Source organism: Cupressus sempervirens, chromosome 6 (genome assembly GCF_028749045.1).
Source record: "Cupressus sempervirens isolate cs-2001-9-10 chromosome 6, ASM2874904v1, whole genome shotgun sequence".
Lineage (NCBI taxonomy): Eukaryota > Viridiplantae > Streptophyta > Pinopsida > Cupressales > Cupressaceae > Cupressus > Cupressus sempervirens.
The window spans coordinates 248533588-248555256 of NC_143123.1; the positions used below are offsets into that span (position 1 = coordinate 248533588).

Sequence of the window (21669 nt, forward strand, 5' to 3'; positions counted from 1 at the left end):
CCAGATCTGAACACTGTATACCTTGGCTGAGTCTCTAAACACCACTGCCAGCCTATGAGACTCCCTAATAGGCTAACTCCCACGTCCTACTAGATAGAGCTAAAAGAGGGGACATGACACATTCTAAGTTGTGAATTATCTTGTCAAACTTGCACATTTTGGATTTTCCAGCACTTTGAAGACCTTCTCAATGATGTCCGGAGGTAAACTTGGAACAACTTTCCGACAAGCATCTGCAACTACTTTATTTTATTTTTTTAAAATGTGCTTGGCGCATTCCCACACGAACTCAAGTTCTCGGACAACCATTGGGAAAATGAAGATCACATGAATCACTGCTTCTTGAGAATCAAAACATGCCTTCCTAATGGGATATCTCTATCTTTCTTTTAAGAAGTTTTCACATATCTTGAAGAGTGTGCCACAACATAAAGATAATAACATTTTCCAATGAGATTGAATCCTTGAGAACTTTGGGATTTGAGTTACAATAACAAATCCATGAGGGGTCAGTGCTAGAAGTATGGATTAGATACTTATGAAACACATATGATGGCTGGAAATGAATCAGAAAACATATGCATTTGAATGGTAAGGGCCACAGATGAACTTGGAAAGGTGGATTGCATGTGGGCAATGATGGGCTCTTGCAGGTATGGCCAAGAATGCAAGCTGGGATGCATATGGATGTGAGAAAATGACAACTTTGGTGTTTAAAAGTGTGACCTTTTACCAAAATCGGGCTTTTTAGATACAATCACATGTAAAGTGATTTAAATGTAAAATGAACATGCATCTAGGTTCGCAAGATGAAATGCCTGTAAATAGGAACGAAGGATGAGATTGCATGTAAAGGTGGATGGAGGGAGGGTGAGATTACATGTAATTGCATATGTAGAATGAGATGTAGTGTGTCATGACATGGACTATAGAGTTACATGTAATTTCTCTTGAGGTGTAATTACATATGAAAGGAATGGATGCAATATGCCTTGGTATGTAATGGCAAATATGGAATGAAATGATGTACTTGCACGAAGAGGTGGAAGGTGGAAAGTGGAGTGAAGTGAAACTTGCAATTTCCTCAAAAAGAAGAAAAACAAGAAAGCAAAGAAGCAAACAACGAAAACAAGCGCAAAAGAAACATGTACCTTTGGCATTAGACTCAAACATGTCAATGAGCAAGTTACCTCAAAATGCAAATTCAAATTTGGAATTTGGGAAAAAACCAAAAGTATGAAAATGAAAATTTCCATTATTTTTAAAGAAAAATGCACTCTTCATGGCATCTGTATCAACAATTGTGCAACATCAAGCTAAAATATGCATCAAATTAGCAAGATAAGCATGAATTGATGAGAAAGCTTGAAAATGTCCACTTAGACATAAAAGAGCCAAAATAACAAGAACCATCCACTTTTAAGACCAATTCTCCTCCAATCCGGATTCTCAAAAATTAATTTGACTTCTTCCATACTTGCATTCAACCAATATTCATGAGCAATGAATGGTCGAATTCGACATGAGAATGCCAAAAACGTGCTCTTCAAAGGCAATAGCATGTATTAAAACTCAAAAACAATCCATTTTGATCTAAACGTATGGGCTAGAAATGTCATTTTTTGAGTATTTTTAACAAAAACGTCCCATTTTCATGCAAAAATCTGAGCCATTTTTGTAAAAACGTGGTTCATAAACGTATATAAATTGATCATTGTCAACTTGTGAATGCAAAAACAACTTCCCCAAATGCTAATACATGGATCCAAATGCAAAATTGTGGCTCCAAAATGAAAAAAAAAAGGTGAATGAAAAACCCAATTTTTTGGGTGTTCTTAACATAAACATGGTTCAAAAATGCAAAATTCTGAGTCATTTTTGTCCTAGATATGCAAAATCATGACCCCCAAATGCATGTATATGCATTAAAACTCACAAACATCCACCTTGTGATTGATTTCAAGCCATCATATGGGCAGATCTAAGCATTTTAGATGAAAAATGTGTTCTTGGAGGAAGAGAACATCAAATTTTTTGCTCTTGAATCTTCAATTTCGGGTTCTATGAGGGCATATGCATTTATTTCAAGGCAAATCGCACCTTTGGGAGAAGATTGCATGTTTAGAAAACGTGTAATAGTCTCCTTATTCAAATTGCACTTTTTGAGGGCATATGCATGTTTTAAAAACATGTAATAGAGTCCAAGTGCAAAATCGCACCTTTTGGGCTGCATTACATATGTTAAAATATGTTCACAAATGACCTTTAATGCAAAATCGCACCTTTTGGGAGTCACTGCTTGTTTTGAAAACACTTAAATATGCATGTCTCACTCTTGGAGAGTCACTGCATATTTTAAAACACGTCTTTACATGTTTTATGTGTTTTCAAATTAACTTTTTGTTCAAAATTGTGGTTTATAGAGGCAATTACATATTTTGATGCAAATGAGTTTGTAGACATGGTATGCACAACTTAAGTGATGAGTTAAGCACACATCAATTTAATTTTTGAAAAAATATTACTTAAATGGGTCATAAATAAAATTTATACTATATAGATAAATATATATTGTGCAAATATCATTCAAATGGTAATAATATTTACTAAGATTTTCGATATAAAATTTAAAAATTAAATCAAACTATATAGTTAATATAGTCACTTAAGTGAGAAATTAAGAAACAACTCAACTTAAAAATATAAGATAAAGTGCTCTATGGTTACTTTATGTGAAAAATTAAAATGATAAAGTAATTTAAAATCATAACATAAAGTGAATTTATGTTATATTTTTGAGAAAGTGAATGTCAATTTCTAAATATAACATGATATTTTAATTCGTGCAGTTGAACCTAGAAAGTCCACTTTTTGGCTACTAAAATGGTCATATCTTTTGATTGCCAACACCGATTAAGCGCTAAGATTGACCAAATCGAAGGGAAAATCGAAAGCAATGACTTGAGAAAAACCAAAGAACAAAAACCCAACAAACACACACTAAAAAATGAGAAAAATGACATTGAAAGCTTCAAATATCAAGCATAGGCTTTACAAACAGAAAAACTAAAAAGACTTCACAAAAGCATTCAGTAAAAGGAATCATTATATCAATTGGGGTCGACAGGTTCATTAATACTAACCAATTAAATAATGAACTAAACTCAAAGAAATGCAAAATTAAGTTGAAAATTTGCGTACTGTTACCTACATTTTGCATTGACAAAATGCAAGACAACAGGTTGCAAAGAGCTCCATGCGTTTTGAATGTATGTTATACAAGGTCCCAAGAGTGATTTGTTATTCCAAGAGGAACAAGATTGCGTACATGTAAGTGCAGCAGATGAAAGAACTCATTGCCCAGTTTGCTCAGATTGATCAATGACAGATGTATAGATCCCAGATTGTATAATGGGTGCATAGTTTCCAGAGAATGCTTTAGTATTATTTTGAAATAAAGGCACCAGAATTTTGATAAGTGTATTTGAGTGGTAAATAAAAATTAATACTTGTGGATTTCTTCTCATTTCCTGTGAAATACTGTGAGAGTCAAACAGAGCTCTGGTTAATAATTGCAAATTGCAAACAAAAAGAAATTAGGGATTTTACAGCTTGTTGAGAAGTTAGGTTATGGGAGGTTCCATGTTATTGTTTTTGGGGCATTTGGAACTGCAATAACCTGTTTTGTCATCTGTGTGGACTCTAGAGGTCTTTGAAGAACAGTCTCCCATTTTGTAGTGCCAGAATGCAAAACTTCTGAACTCAAGTATTTCTATTGCTGCATTTTATAGGTTAAATAATGCTTTTTGATGACCTGGGTTACTCTTACATTTCTGAGAAAAACATTATTTTTTATCAGAATAAAATGTGGAATTTTCTGCTACATGTACTTCTTAATACCGTCATATTTCTAAGTTGTTTATTTGCTCAATGTTACTTTATTATGTGAATTCTTTGTCAGCTAAAAACAATTGTAAAAAACATTTGAAACAAAAACAAAAGGCAAACAGGGCAGAACATATAATCTCCTAATTATACTAATAAATAGGTGTATTTGATAGAAGATTTATAATCAGAGCAACAATATAATTGACTTTTTCCCTGGTACAATTGAAATAGATTTCTTATGATTCAAATGATATGCTTTGTCAAGTTGCAAAAATATTTCAAAAACCTAAGTTGACATCCCTAGCTTCATTAAATTTTCAGTGCATAACCTTCCATGATTATCATTAAAAAACAAAACATCAGACCAACCAACCTTAATTCCTGTCTTTCGGGCATCCAAAGCTTCATAATACAGATTTGTTAGTCTGTTCATCTTTTCTTTCAAGGTTTGACATTCAGAGGGATCTGTAACTTTGGGTGTAAGAAGCCGGTCCATGAATACCAACCAGTTGTCTGCTGCTACACTTATTGGATTGCTGTAAGAAAGAGTTAAATTGCATCAACACCTGACCTTCTTTAGTTACTACATATGAAGGCACATTACTTCACATTTTGACAATATGCTTATCACAATTCTGTTATTTTATATAAATGAATTTATACAAGCAGCAATCAAACACTAAAGAGAATAGGATACAATTTCATGACAAGTAAATATCCTTGAGACCAGCATTCTAAACATATAAATACCATGAATACTGTGCCAGCTTCACTACCTATTCCTGGAATCGCTATTTTCAAAAATGTAGTATATACAATAATTAGAACATCACATGGGGCCAAGACAACAATTTTTACAAGGAAAACATACCTTACAATATGGTTTAACTTATCTTTTTGCAATTTATATACCTTATGACAGTACTATAAATTACAGGATGCTTTTTAGGAAATTATTTTGAGCTTCATGTATAATACACTAGAGCTATAATTTATCAAACCATTTGTGAATAAAGAATTTGTTCAGGGATTGTCAGTCCCTTGCGTCCTTTTTCAGATACACCAACCAGCGGTGCCTGATGCTCTACCTCCTTGAGGCTAAACGTCTTCATGATCACGCCTTACAGCTTTAGACCCCCCCGAGACTTTGATCCGAACAGCTCATCACCTCCTTCTTCATGCCAGTCACCTCCATCAGAGGCACCAGGCATTTGTTGGGCCCTTCAACTCCAATACACACCAGATCTGTGCACCCTTGTCGAGACAACACACCCAAGCGGCAGCAATCCACTCCCAATAGTTTTCGGAGATGAACCTGGACTTCTTCATAGTAATCAGCTGAATTACTGTCTCCATGTCTTTTCCCTTGTATACTGAGCTGAGCATATATCGCCCAATCACCAAAGGTTTTGTTGTAGTGATACCGAAACTTGCCTTATGTAGAGAATACCAATATGATTGTACCTCCATAAGCTGCCTGGCTAACTCCATCAAGATGATCCTGTCAGCAAGATACCTTGGTAGTGTATATGGCTCACCCTTGAAGTAAACAACCCTTAGATAAGTGAAAGCTAGAAACTATAGAAAAATGCAACCAAACTGATTCAGCTTGTTCCAAGCTTCATCTGATACTCTCCTGATCACCAACTCCTTGTCAAACTGATATCTGAAATGTCCAAAGGATGCACCTTGGACTCTCCTATAATGTACCTTACTCTATGTCAATGTGATTTCTTCATAATGTACATTACTCTATGTCAATGTACCTTGTCAAACCAGATATGAATTCATATAGAATGGCGCTAAAGTTTCCATGTTAAGCAACTATTCACACAAAGTTGTACTAATGAGCTCTCCCTAGAAGATGGGTTCTTCATTATCATAGCTTTGGAAAACGAATTTGAACATCCATGGATCAAATTTAATGGATTCCTTTCAGCCACACGCTCTCCTGAGAAGGGTAATCAAGTCTTAACATTCTAGACTAAAGTCAGATCTGTGTAAAGTCTTTGGCCATCTACAAAAGTTGTTTCTCCTAACAATCAAGTAAGATGCATTCATATGCTTTTGATACTATCTTTTTCTGGTTCCACAAGTAGAGAGTTGTATCCTTTGATAAGTCTACACATTCTGCACTTTGAATAACCTTCAAAATCTTTTCAATCACCTCCAGATCTAGACTAGGGATAACTTTCTCATTTGCATTTTTTATCGTTTTGGATTTCGGGCTGAAATGGCCAATGCATCCTAAGACAAACACAGGTTCCAAGGCAGCCATAAGAAAAGTATATACAAGATGAATGTCACTTTTCTTTATGTGCCTCATCTCTCTACTTGAAGGATTTTCGACCCTTTGTAGGAATTCAGCCATGTCCACATGTCCAATCTCTATATCAAAAACATTATCTAAGGTAGAAGAAACCTGAGATACAGTTGCATGTTTCTTTTTGACTTGGAAGACAGGGGCAACATGAAAATTCCTAGGTGTGACACATCATCAAAAGATATAGATACTGACTCCATGAGGATATTGGTAAAAACGGATTTTTAGAAAAAATAAATTTGGAGTACGGTTTAGATACTCATGGAATGTATGCAATGAGTTGGATGTGATATGCATAGTATGTGCGGAGGGCTAAAATGGGATTTAGGAAGTTGGATAGCATGTATATATGGATGTGTTTTCATGTAAATGCTCTTTGGAATGCAAGCTAAGTACATGGGAACACATGTAAATGACAAAGCTGATTTTCATATTTTAAGAGTGAAATTCTACCAAAATGGGTTCTCTAGATGTAATTACATGTAATCATGCAATAAGGTTCGAAGGATGAGATTACAAGTAAACACATATTAAAGATGGAATTACATGTAATAGCAGTGGGACAGTGAGATTACATGTAATTGCTCTCAATATGTAATTGCATATGAAAGGAATGGATGCAATGTGCTTTAACATGTTGGTGGAATGGTGCAATGCACTTGCATGTAATGTTGGAAAGTCGAATGGTGAAGAATGAATGCAAATTCTTGGGAAAGAACCTTAAGCCTTTTGAAAAACAAAACAGCAACAAGCAACAAACAAAAACCAAGCACAAAACCAAAACATACCTTTGGTTTTTGACTCAAACGTGGCAAATACCAAGGTACTTTCCTATGCAAATTCAAAACTAGAACTTGGGAAAATTCCAAGCACTTGAAAATGAATGTATTCATCTTACTTAAAGAGAATTCACTCTTTACATGGCATATATTTGGACAAATGTGCAATAACAAGCCATAATATGCAGCAAAATAGCAACATAATGATGAATTGATGAGCAAAGTTGAAAATGTCTACTTACTTGGAGATCAAAGAGCCAAAATAGGAAGATTGGTAAGTTTGAAGATAAATTCTCCTCCAAATACGAATCCACAAACAACCTCTTGATTCTTTTAATCTTGCAAGTGATAGATATTGATGAGCATTGAATGGATGCTTTGGCATAGGAATACACAAAAACGCGGTCAAAGATCATTTGTACACAAGTCGTTTTTTTATCAAAACTCCAAGTAGAACCCATTTTTATCAAAAACGTGATCTCAAGATGCAAGAACACGAAATGTCTTTGCTCTTGGAATGCAAAAAATGTGATCTAAAACCTTCAAATCTGGACGTAATGTGGCTCCAAAAGATCATAAAATGCAATGTCTTTTGCATGGGATTCAACATTTAGGGTATGAGAATGCATGGGAATGGAAAATGCCTCTTATTGCATGGATTTCATGCCATGAAATGAGCAAATCTGGAGATTTCTTGGCAAAACGTGTTCTTCAAGGGCACAAGCATGGATGTTTTTCCTCTTGGAGGAAAAGCGTGTTCTCAAGATGCAAGTGCATGCATTGAGAATCCCAACACATTCTTTAGGAGACTTTACATGTTTTTAAAATGCATGTATGCTAGTCTTTAATGTAAAAAACACTTTGGAAGTGCCTTTGCATATTTTAAATAACATCTAAGAGGCAAAATGCACTCTCCAAGCCTCATTTCATATTTTGAAAACTTGCTTTGGAATAGAGATGCAAAACGCACTATTGGAGTGCCCTTAAATGTTTTTAAATTTGTCAAAATGATGCAAGTAGTGCAAAAACGGACTCTTGAAGGCTCTTTGCATATTTTAAAACTTGCATGTAAAGGCAAATCCTTCATAAACACACTATTGGAAAGGCATTACATATTTTGAAATTATGCAATATGTAATATGTTTTTAACAACTTTGACTTTGGAAAGCCAAAATGTGGACTCAAGACGCAATTACATGTAAAGTGGATTACATATAAAGAAGGTTTTTATGCAAAATGCACTCTAGGAAGTCCATTATATGCATTTTTAGTGCAAAACGCACTCTTTTACATGGAAATGGGTTAAAAGTTGCCTTTACATAACTTAAATGATCAATTAAGCACATGTTTAATTGATTATTGAGGAAATATCACTTAATTGGGTCAAAAATAATATTTACACTATATAGTTTAACTACTATATACAACAATTACACTGCCCTAGGGGACGAGGGGACAAAGGAAAGGAGGAACAAGTTTTTGGGATGAGGGGATAGAAGGACCTTAATTTGGGGATGGGAGGGGGACAACAAAAGGGGACCGCGGGAGTTGTATATACTATACATATGGTACTTAAAATGCTAGTTATGAAAAGACGTATTGCAATATAAGATAGAAAGATGTAAACGAGTAAATACTTAAATGTTGTATTGAATTCGAACATCAAACATTGAACATAAATAGTCAAATCAGCAAATAGCTAACACCAAGACCCCCCATCCTCGACGAAGGTGTTGGAATCTAACGACATTGCTAGAGATGGGGGAATGAATACCCCAAGTCCCTAGTGCGTCCAAGTCCTAGGTGTGTGGGACAAAAAGTGGGGGACACATCCTCATGTTAGTATGCTATGTACAAATATCATTCAAAAAGTAATATTTACTTAGATGTTTTATATTAAAACATAAAGTAACTCAAAAATTTAAACCAAAATATATAGTTAATAAAGTCACTTAAGTGAAAAATTTAAAAAGCAACTCAACACGAAAATATAACATAAAGTGCTCTATAGTCAATTAAATGATAAATTAAAGTGAAGTAACTAAAAAACATAACATAAAGTCAATTTGTGTTATATTTTTCAAAAAGTGAATGTCAACATTAAAATATAACATGATATTTTAAAATATGCAAGTGCATCTCGAGGTAACACTTTTTCGGCACTTAAATGGTTATATCTTTTGACTATCAAACCCGATTTAGCCCTAAGATATACCAAATCGAAGGGAAAACCGAAAGTAAGGATTTGAACAAAACTAAAAGACCAAAAGCAAACGAACAAACTCAAAAACGCGAACGGACGTTGAAGGCTTAAAAAATCAAGCATAGGCTCACCAAACAAAAAAACTAAAAGGGCTTAATGAAAGCTTTTAGTAAAAAAAAGAATAATTATATCAATTGGAATCGATTGAATGATTAATATCGGCCAATAAAATAATGAATCAACTTAGAAAATAAAAAACTAAGTTCAAAAAGTTTTGTACTATTACCTACATTTTGTGGTGACAAAATGCAGAACAACACCTTCAATGCTTCAATCATTAGATTCTACAACATAGTAGTGATGTATGTTAAATTTCAAAGGTTATTTGTAAACCTTAACAACCCAACGACAAGTCTAGATCTACAAAAAAATTCAACAAACAACATATAAAACTCTTATTAATCAAATGCGAAACAAAAAAAATAAGCAAATCTATTTAATCACATTCATGAAGCATTGGACTCCATGATTCTCCTATCCTTCTAGATCTTGTAAATATGGTGCTTGATCTCAATCATTTCCAATGAAACATGGGGATGTGTAATGTGCCCCTACAAGATAGGTATGTCTTTGGAACATCCTATCACCAAGATGTCCATCGACAGCAAGACGTTGAGTGTCTCAAGGATGCACGATAGTCTCAAGAATGTCTAAATGTCTCTCATATTAAACATCTAAAACTTGTATTTTCCTCTTAAACTTGTTTTTTTGTGTGTTTCTTTGGGTTAAGATGGAACCCTAATTTTGTTTGGTATCGCAACTTTCAAGCACTTTACCTCTCGAGACAAACCAATCTACCTACAAGTTCAACAACTCCTTTAGGAGGAATAGACTCGCCTCTATGAGAGCAGAAAAGCTTATGCTTGTATATAGCATTGTACAACTCTATCAGTTATAGTGTCGAAGGATCCATCATAGATTGATGAGGATGTTACCACTTTAGATGCAAGGCTGGTTGGTCTTAACTTGGAGGATCTTGACCATGAGGAGTCTAGTAGCTCTAGTGTTGAGAGTTTGGAGTTGAGGAAAGGCCTACCTTCACTATTTTTAACAATTTTCCTTTTTTTATATCGCACTACTCATTGTAAATCTTTAATATATTTTGATATAATCAAAATCTCCAATTTGATAATTTCATTTTAATATTCAAGTATTTAAAATTATAATGGAAATATTAAAGCTTAATATTTAGTATTTTTTTTTTCTATTTTACAAATTTACCAAAGTCTCATGTGAATTGTAAATCTTATCCATCTTTTAACAACTAGTATTTGTACTATATGTATATCAACATTGTTATAATATCCCCTTATTTAGTCTCTTTGGCTTTGGGATCAATTTCCTAGATTTCAATTTCAGGCACTTTTCCCTATTTAAAATCATTATTTGCTAAAAGAATTGAAATATGTTGGTACTTTGCAAGAGATTGATTGTTAACACCCTTAATAGTATGATAGCAATCTTTATACCCAATTAATTGTTGTAACTCCTTAACAGATATAATCTAATGTACAAGTTTGATCTGAATTGTGTTCTCTTCATGAATCCTAAAGAATACTAAAGGAATATATAGATATTAATATATTGATCCAATATCTGTTTGGTTGTCCCTTGTGATGTCTATCCCTTCGCTTTGTCAAGTCTAGGTTTCTCATTTTGGTCTTGTGCCCTTCCTCTCCTTTGTCTGTTCAGTTTCAAAGGCTTTCATGTTCTTTCGGCATCATTGCCTCTTAAATATTTCATGTACTGATAAACTGATACCTTCTTATTAATAAAATGGGTGCTACCCCCATGGTAGCAATTTGCCAAATATATATATGGATCCAATATATACTCAATGTATATGCATATAATATCTTTGAGATATTTGATATATGAAGTTGTAGTATAAGAGTAATGTTGTTCTCGATAACACTCTTACGTAAATGATTTTGTTTTTATCAAATCGATCTCTTCTATCCTTTTGTGAAAAGGCAATATACTACTAGTAGGTAGTTCACTAATAAATATTGTATCTGAATCGCTATATGCATATGCAAAGATGAACTTGTTTCATGTAATGTTCCCAAGATAATGTTGGTCGAAGGCGATCTTAGTCCGAAGGCGATCTTAGTCTAGAGGCAATTTCAATGTGAAGGGAAACTTGACCAAATGGAGAACTCAACTTGAAGGTGATCTATGCCCGAGGGAAAGTACCTGAAGGAAGGTACCCAAAGGAGCGCACCCAAGCAAAAGTACACAAGGGAAAGTTCCGAGAAAAAGTACCCAAGGCAACGTGCCCGAGGGAAAGTTTCTAAGGGAAAGTCTTGAGCTAAAGTGCTCGAGGGAAAGTGCTCAAGGGGAACACCCGACGGAAAGAGCCCGAGGGAACGTACCCGAGGGAAACACCTAAGGGAAAGTGCCCCAAGGAAATTTCTGATGCAACAATATTGTTTGAAGAATACATCGAAGGGAGTGAGATGGAGATGCCGAGAGAAAGTGCCCGAGGGAAACACTTGAAGGAAACTTCTTGAGGGAAAATACCTGAGGGAAGGTGCCCAAGGGAAACACTAGAGGGAAACTTCTTCACGGAAAGTACTTGAGGCAAGGTGCCTGAGGGGTTATGATGCCACGGTACCATTTGAAGAATGTACCGAAGGGAGTGAGCTGGAGATGCTAAGGGAGAGATATAATTTACTGAATGCACCAAATTATAGCCAAACACAAAAGCATACACCAACATAGAGATGTGATAAATTATCATCGAAACCCAAAATACTATATTTGCAAAACAAAGATGGCGCTCTGAATGTGCCAAATCCAAAGCAAAGTAATACAAGACAGAATAGGGTAAGGGTTGAATCCCACCAAAACCGGAATACACAAGTATGGAAGATCTTCCACTCCCAAACTAATGAACAATACAAAATTGCAACAGGAATTTATAGTACAGAGAAATAATCCAAATCTTATATCAATCTTTACCTACATGTCATAGTAAAATAGCCTTTGGAGGGACTCCCAAGGGTTTACAAAGAGAGTCAAAGGCAACACCTACAGAAAATTAAAGATGTGCCCGAGATATACAAAAATCAATCGAGACCCCAAATAAACTTATTAATTATTAAATAATTAAAGGTCCAAATAAATATTATTTAAATTTTGAGACGATTAATTATTATAAGTACTTTATTAAAAATTGGGGACATAACAATTCCTTACAGCCTAAAGATTGCTTGTCCACAAGCAATTTGGTAACTAATCTACACACTCAGCTCCGGGATCCAAGATCAAACGCATAGGTAGAGCACGTGAATTGAAATCAAATCTTTGTTGCAATACATAGTCATGCAACTTTCTATGCATCACTTTAATATAAACATTGCCGTATGCTTCAGTACGATGCCAATGACGCCAATCAATGAAATCCTTCACAACATCATGTTCAAAAATCTCTTTGGGTATGGTCATAGGCATAGATTTTGATGCTGGCACAAACTTAGTCACTGACATGACCAGAGAAACCCCTATTATATTCCTAACTGGAAAATGCCCTTTGGATAAACCATGTAGAATATTCCCAATGGACAAAGCCTCTGCAAAGAGTACATCAACGAAAGAATCCTCGGTCATGAGTAGCTCGTTGAAGGAAGTCGTGACCGAAAGAGACTTGAGACAATATGCAAATGGTACAGCAAGGAGGTTGTACGATCAATTAGCTAATATGCCTAGACAAAGGGAGCCTCAATGGAGAGTATCTCCGCAAAGGGTCCTCGGTCGTAAGTACCCCGGCAATAGGAGCGATGAAGGGTGCCTCAACGAAGGGAGCATCAACAAAGAGTATCTTAGTAAAGGGAACCTCGACAAACAATAACTCAACAAAGGGAACCCCGACCATGAGTACCTCGACAAAGAGAGCCTAAATGGATAATACCTCAGCGAAATACAGAACCTTGATGACAAACAAAATTTCAGCTGCTAATAGAGCCTCAATGGCACGCAGAACTTCGACGATAAATAGAGACTCGACAACAAACATCGCCTCAATAATGTACATGGCAACAAAAGTAGCCACTGCAATGGCAGACACACAATGGTGACAGACACAACCATGATGACGATGGGCATAACTATGACTACGATGATGGCGACAACAATAAACACAACGAAGGCTACGAACATAGACTCGACGATGACAACAATGGAGATAACGACGGTGATGGACACAGACTCAACAACACACAATGATAGACACAGACTTGGCGATAGACATAACTACCTTAATGGACACAAACTTGATAACGGACACAAACTTGGCGACAATGACTAAGATGGCAACGGTGACGGACACAATGACAATGATGGAGACAATGACGATGACGGACATAACAATGGCGGCGGACACAAACTCAGTGACAGACACGACGACAAACACAATAATGGTGATAGATACAAACAATGTGATGACAACAAACATAACTACGATGACGAACATGACCAAAGTGACGGACATACAACATGCAACATTGGCGACGAACATGGCCACAACGATGGCCATAGCTTCAGTGACATACACAACCTCAGCAACAAACGCAACCTCAACGTTTGACAAAACCTTTGCGACTAATAGTGCCTCGTAGAGAAGTATAACCTCGACAATGGACACAACCTCGGTGACTGGGAGAACCTCAGGCACAACTTCAGTGATGTGCACAACTTGATCCATCCATGTTGTCTTCACAAGATCCATGCAAGCAACCTCTTCATTTTTCCGATTTTCTCCCCATGTAGTAGAAAGACTTAGCAAATCCTCTTGAAGCAGCCTTGTAGTCATGCCTTCACTCTCCTTATGTAATGCATCACCCTTATCATTGTCATCCATTTTTTCCCACTTGTGCAAATGATATATTAGTTTTTCTTCACAATACTTAAAAACATTACTGACCAATCTGCATGCTACCATAGAAGGGTGTAATGACTTTGCTCAAATCTGACCTCAAAATGCTGATTGGAGGCTCAAGGAATTTCATCAAACAACTCACATGCAAGGGTCATATGACTGATATAACTTTTCAGTTTGCTAAAATGACTCTTTTCTTCAATTTACATCAATGAGAATGCTTACAAGAAGACTCTAGATTGTCTAAACAATGACCTAACATAAATGTGCAACTAATTTTGGCAATATTGAATGCATATATGAGTTCTAATCATGAAAAATAATCACCTACAGCCAACTGGTATTTTAACAAACAGTTGGTATGCAAACTAACTAGCTGATAATAAATGATATAATAATGCTCAAAGACAACTATTAATGACCAGCAATTGTATCTCCTTGATTGAAAAGTAGTATCCAATACAATGTTCATACTAAGTTAGCCAAGATTCTTGGCATTTACAAAAATATCAAAATATGATGATTGCTGGTAAAGTAATATGCACCTACAGCTGCCAATGAAAACTAAATGCAATACTAAAATCTGACTTCAATACTCCCCTACAGCAGTACGCTAATCACATGCATCATTAAATACAACTAAAACCATGGATTGCTGATCAAGACAGCGAGAAATATAACAATGAATGATGTATCTATTCATGAATGATAGGTTTGATATGGAATGACATTTACAACAGCACTCTATAGTGATATGCAACTATGAAAATACACATAAAACCTGGTATATGAAGTCGCTTTAGAGAGTAGATGAATTGCAATACAACTCCACAGAAAATAACCTCCTCAAGTGTCCAAATCGTGCCTCTCTAGCTGCCGCCCCTGTTTTGGAGAAGATAATTTTTAATAAATTATTGGCTGCCTCCAAGTGCCAACACAAGCACCTAAAATGATCTCCACTCCTTTGTGAACCAAGTGCCACCTTTAGAGCATGAAGTCGATGGCTCTAGGAACCTCTATGACAAAAATGCGGTATCCTTGTCTGCAGCAACTGTGACAGTAATCTGATAACAGGGCACCAAATGCCTCCAAATGCACTTTCCAATTACCACAAACCAACACAAGGCTTCCACAAATGGTGCGCCCCAATTAAAGAAGAGAATCAATGCACATAAGGGCTTCAATGAATGAAATTGTTGGACTCAATACACTGCCATGAGAATCTGGATGGACTGAAATCTGAATCTGAGTATGCACAATGCAAATCGACCTCCAAGAATGAAGATTTCGATTACAAATTGTCTCCAACAATGCTCCAAATCAAACCATACAAAAACTTGGCCAAAGGCCACTAAGTTTTAACCAATGAAGCTCAAATAGAAAGTCTGAAGTAACTTTCTCCCAACTGCAATAATTGAAGTGATATTTCACACCCTTAAAATTGCGTACCAATCAAGAGTTTTCGTTCTCAATGGCCAATTGTGACTACTACAGAAAACCTAGGCTCCACAATGCAAAACATCAACATCAACATCATCAACAACAAATCTACATGCCAAGAATGAAGCCCAGGATGCCTAGTTATTCTTTTTTTCTCCACTTTTTCCAGAAACTTCTAGAACATCATTTTATTTATTAAGTGACTTTATAAAATATTTTATAATTCAAGTCACTTTATTAAATTAATTAAATATAAAGTTACCTTTTAATATTTATTTATTTGATAACTTTATAAATAATTAACTTAATACCACTTATTTATTTAATTAAAATAATTAATTAGTCATCCTCATAAAATATTCATTATTTTGGACAATTTAATAAATTAAATCAAATTACCTCCAAAACAGGGACATTACAAAGGGACACATTCTAGATTATGAACAGCCCATAACATAAATATGATAGGTTAGGATATTTCACCCATTTGTTCAATCCATGAAATCATAAGTTTCTCCTTAGAAACTAAAACCCTAGTATCATGATGCTCCTTGATTGTGACTAAGAAGTGATGAAACATTTCATGGATAAAGTCTTGCAACTCTAGATCTAAGAGGAGGTTACCTACTTGGACATTTACGAAATTCTCCAATATTGCAAATCTCCTTCCAAATGGATCACCACTAAAGCCATCAAAGCTTTGAAAGATGTCAACAATCAAATGTAATATCTCTATCATGGTGTTATCATCATACAGTGCTCTATGAGTCGAAGTTCTAGAGATCTCACTCAAACATGTTGCAACTCCCAACCTTATTTCCTTGTCATGGTGTCTCAAAAGCTTGGGTTGACATAAGGCATCCTTAACCAAAGAAAGGACCCTCTATATACATCTTAAAGGTAATTGGTCCACCTTACACAAAAATATTTCTAATATATCTAATGGAAGATCAACACACTCATTAAACTCTTTGTCAATCTTTTGTAGTGCCTTCAACCACCACTATCCATCGTTGTTGGGCACCATAATGTGATCCAAATCCCAAAATCTCTCAATCATCCCAACAGGCTGGCAAGATCACCAGCTCTGATGCCACTATAATGTTCCCAAGATGATCTTGTTCGTAGGCGATCTTAGTCTGAAGCCAATCTCAATCCTAAGAGGATCTCCATCTGAAGGCAAACTTGACCCGAAGGAGAACAATGCCCAAGGGAAAGTACCTAAGGAAAGGTACCCAAGGGGCATGACTCGAGGAAGACTACAGTGCCCAAGGGAAACACCCCAGGGAAAGTGCCTGAGGGAAAGTTCTGGAAGGAAAATCACGATGGAAAGTACCAGAGGGAAACACCCGAGGGAAAGTGCCTAAGGGAAAGTGTCTGAGGGAAAGTCCCAAGGGAAAGTACTTGAGGGAAAGTGCCCGAGGGAAACACCCGACGGAAAGTGCCCGAGGGAAAGTGCCCAAGGGAGAGACCCGAGGGAAAGTTCCCAAGGGAAACACCTAAGGGAAAGTGCCTAAGGGAACGAACCCAAGGGAACGTACCCTAGGGAAACACCCAAGGAAAAGTTTTGATGCCATGGTACTATTTGAGGAATGTGCCGAAGGGAGTAAGCTGCAAATGCCTAGGGAAAGATATAATTCACTAAATGCACCAAATAATAGTCAGACACAAAAGCCTACACCAAGACAAAGATGTAACAATTTATCACTGAAACTATAATGTCCCCATTTGTTGCCAACATCAAAATTTCAAGGATTAGCCTAATATTGGATCAGTGTAGGCTAATGAGGATGGTTAGAGGGTCTTTTGAAGATTGATTCATCTACAATATTAGGGATTTATGGATTTGGCCTTCGTTCAATATCATTTGAAGTTCATTTTCCATACTTACTATGTATAGTAAGTCAGGAGTAATAGAGATAGACACTTTCTATTTTTAGAAAGTGTATTTTGTCACACGGGGAATTGTGAGCTTGTATGCCCATCATTTAGCCTCATTATATGTTCTGTTGTTTGAAACGTTATTTTAAATGTGTTATGTCATACATTATTAACATAAAACCTTATGGAATGAAAGGATCAAGAGTGAGTGTAATTTAGTGATTATTAGAATAATCTTTAATGCTGACTATTGTAGCTTATTGTAAATATTAGAATGTTTCTAATATTTAGGTGTAGTCTAGAATAGAATGTTTCTATTCTATTCAACTCTCCTTTTGTATATATAGATCATTTTGATCTCTGTTTAATCAATCAAGTATTTTTCCATTTACATTTGTAACATGGTATCAGAGCATATTTCTTAATTTTTTCAAAAATTACAATTTCTTTTCCTAAATTATAAGAGAAAATTTTTTAAAATAGTTCTGTGATCCTTGCTTTCTAAAACCCCTCAAATTTTCGACTAGGGTTTTTTGTTGAGGTTTTTTAAAAATCATAGCTTGCGTATTGGATTTTTTATGACTAGTCTACCCTAAAAAATAACCCGCAACTTCAAACACGTTTTTCTGGAAAATCGCGAGCTTCGTTTCAATCTGTAACACGTGATTCACGTCTCTGCTGCTTGCATTTGTTTTTACAAAAACATCTCACGTTTTCGATGGAGGTTTTTGGCGTGTTTGGCAGCTTGAATCAGGCATTTTCTGCAACTCCCACGTGATATCAGTTAGTCATTTTCTCTAGTCCAAACAGAACGATGGCCATTTGTTTTGTGCAGCAAACATCTGATAAAATTTGTGTTTTATGCAGCACTTGGGGTCGTTTTTGTCTATCAAGCCCTCTCGACTACCTTTGTCAGCATTTCCGGTGTTCATTTATCCAAACCTGTCATTTTTTTTGCAAATCCAACCTTCAAAGCCGCCGACTAGGGTTTTGCTTGAAACCCTAGTTTTTCGCCTTAGGAAAAATTTTGTTTGCAAATTCTTGGTGGGTTTTTCCAGAGCTCAAATGGGTCTTCACCAAATTTTTGTGGGTGCCTCGATTTTTGAGCCAATCGATCCAAATTTCGACAGTGTATAATTTTTGGGTTTTTCGAGCTCTTGTCTATGTACTCCGATTTTTCTGGGTCTTTCATTTTATCACCTTAAAGTTTGTGCCATTTGAGATATTCGCATATTATGAGCACTTGTATCAGTAGCATCAAAAGTCAAAGTCAATTAAAAGGCAAGCGAATGCTATTCAACACTCAAAGTAGAAAGAATCTATCTACCATGCCTATATGGCCAGCATACCTGCAGATCATGTGAAATCTTCTGCTTGGTACATAGATTTTGGTGCCTCCCAACATTTCATTCACAGGCATGATTGGTTTGTTGAATTCACTCCCTATTCTGACTCAGTAATCTTTGGAGGCGGCAAAGAATACATTATTGTCGGCAAGGGCAATGTTCAAATTTAGTCCGGAGGAAAAAGACTCATGTTCCTCAATGTATGTTATGTTCCTGGCATGAAACATAATCTTTTGTCTGTTAGTCAAATTATAAAGCACTCCCCTTAGTTGGAAGTCGTTTTCAATGGAAATAAGTGTTTGATTATTGATCGTGCTTCTCACACTATACTTGCTATCGATCTTGAGGATCATGGTATTTATAGGCTTGTAGATTCAGGCAATTCCCTTGAGCATGCCTTCATCGCCAAATCATCCACTCGAAGCAGCCTCTGGCATCAACAATACGGTCACCTGAACATTCAATATCTAGCACAACTTGCTCGAGATAATTTAGTCCATGGCCTACCTGATATCCAGACCCAGAACCATCACGTTTGCGGAGCTTGCCAAGCAGAGAAGCAACATAGGTCACCATTTAAGGATGGTGAATCATGGCGGGCATCTAAAGTACTCCGGCTGGTCCACACTGATGTATGTGGTCCTGTGAACACTCCTTCTGTTAATAGCAACAGGTACTTCTTACTCTGTGGATGATTTCAGTCACAAAATGTGGGTATATTTTCTTAAGCAAAAATCAAATGCTTTTCTTGTATTTCAGCAGTTTAAAGCCCTAGTAGAAAAAGAATCTGGTTCCCCCATCCGTACTCTTAGGACCGATAATGGGGGGGAATTATATTCTTCTGCTTTCTTTGCCTTCTATACTACTCGTGGCATTAGACGTCAGTTCACCACACCTCACACCCCTCAGCAAAACGGTGTTGCAGAGCGTTGAAATCGTACCATCACAGAAATGGCTAGGGCTATGCTAGAACATAGAAATGTTCCCAAAAAATATTGGGCAAAAGTAGTATCCGCAGCTGTCTACCTTTTTAATCGATCACCCACCCTTGCAGTTAACCATAAGACTCCTGAGGAAGCTTGGTCTGGTCGTAAACCTAGGATCAACCATTTGAAAGTTTTTGGCTCTCTAGCATATGTGTGGATCCCTAATGCCAAACACACTAAGTTGGATTCCAAAAGCTAGAAACTCATGTTTACAGGATACAGTCCCACACATAAGGCCTACAGACTAATTGATGTAAACACTGATCGTTTAATCTTCAACTGTGATGTTGTGTTTGATGAGGAACTCGGACCATTTCAGCTCTCTGCCTCCCCACCACATTCCAAGATTCAGTGTTTAGCAATCTCTGACTTGGGTCCTATTTTATATGAGTCATCTAATACTACTGATACACCACCTCAACCACCTCTAGATAATACAACTCCTACTCTTGTTCCTCATCCAACTATTTCGATAGCATCTGATATTGGCCCCTCTACTCTACGGCCAGAATGGTGGGCTCAAACGATTACTGATCTTCGTCTTGATGAACTCATTGAGGGTAGAACCTCCAGAAATAAGAGCATTCAGCACAACACAGTTAATGTTGTGCTTATGGCCAACATCCACGATATCCCTGAGCCCTAGACATATGCAGAGGCCAAACGAATTCTAGAATGGGAATGGGCAATGGATGCTGAGCTTTAGAGTCTTCAAAAGAATCACACCTAGGTTCTTTCAGATCTTCCTCCAGGGAAGAAACCCATTAGTTGTAAATGGGTCTATAAGGTCAAGTACCATGCAGATGGTACCTTGGACAAATACAAAGCTAGACTTGTTGCTCGAGGATTCACCCAGCGCAAAGGCATTGACTATGAGGAGACCTTTTCCCCGACAACCAAGATGAGCACTATTCACATTCTTCTTGTTATTACAGCTCAGTACGGTTGGAAAGTTCATCAGATGGATGTCAAGAGTGCTTTTCTCAATGGTGAATTACAGGAAGAAGTCTACATGACACAGCCCCCAGGTTTCAAGGTTGTCAATTCAGAACCAAAAGTATGTAGACTCCAAAAGGCTATCTATGGTCTTAAACAGGCCCCTCGAGCTTGGTACATAAAGATTGATCAGTACTTGGTTAATCAAGGATTTCACCGCAGCCCGTCAGACAGTAATTTGTATATTAAACACTCTGGTAATGATATTCTTTTTCTTGTTGTCTATGTGGATGATCTCATCATTACTGGGAGTTCAGAACATTTGATTTTAGATATCAAACAGGATCTATGCAGAACTTTTGATATGACTGATCTTGGATTGCTTCATTACTGTTTAGGTATTGAGGTTTGGCAGATTGACAACAGTATTTTATTGTCTCAGTCCAAGTATGCCAGAAATTTACTTGACAGGTTTTGAATGCAGGCTTGCAAACCTGCCTCCACTATTATGGAGACTGGTCTAAAATTATCCGCACAATCTGATTCTCCTCCTATAGATGAAACACTCTTCAGGCAGCTAGTAGGTAGTCTCATCTACCTTACTACTACTAGACCTAATCTCAATTTTGCAGTCAGTTGCATCTCACGATCCATGACGAACCCCAAGACTGATCATTGGATTGCAGCAAAACGTTTTACGCTATGTACATGGTACTTCAGATTATGGTCTTCTTTACACAAGGAGTACTACTCCTCGACTCAGTGGATTCACCCATTCTGATTGGACCGGCTCAGTTGATGACAGGAAATCTACTTCTAGCTATGTGTTCAGTATCGGATCTGCAACAGTTACCTGGACCAATAAGAAGCAACAGGCACATGCACTCTCCTCTATAGAAGCAAAATATAAAGGCACTGCCAAGGCAGCTTGTGAAGTAGTTTGGCTCC

The 21669-nt window shown here is 36.6% G+C and overlaps 1 protein-coding gene across 11 annotated transcripts in view; it reads right to left on the reverse strand.

Annotated features, from left to right (window-relative positions):
- Positions 1-21669, reverse strand: part of LOC149552173 (putative RNA-dependent RNA polymerase 5) — a 249254-nt gene that overhangs the window by 16825 nt on the left and 210760 nt on the right. For all 11 annotated transcript variants that reach the window (XM_089787677.1, XM_089787673.1, XM_089787675.1 and 8 more), the window contains one exon: positions 4262-4424. In XM_089787677.1, the coding sequence (XP_089643803.1) occupies positions 4262-4424 (163 nt within the window). The remainder of the gene's footprint in view (positions 1-4261; positions 4425-21669) is intronic.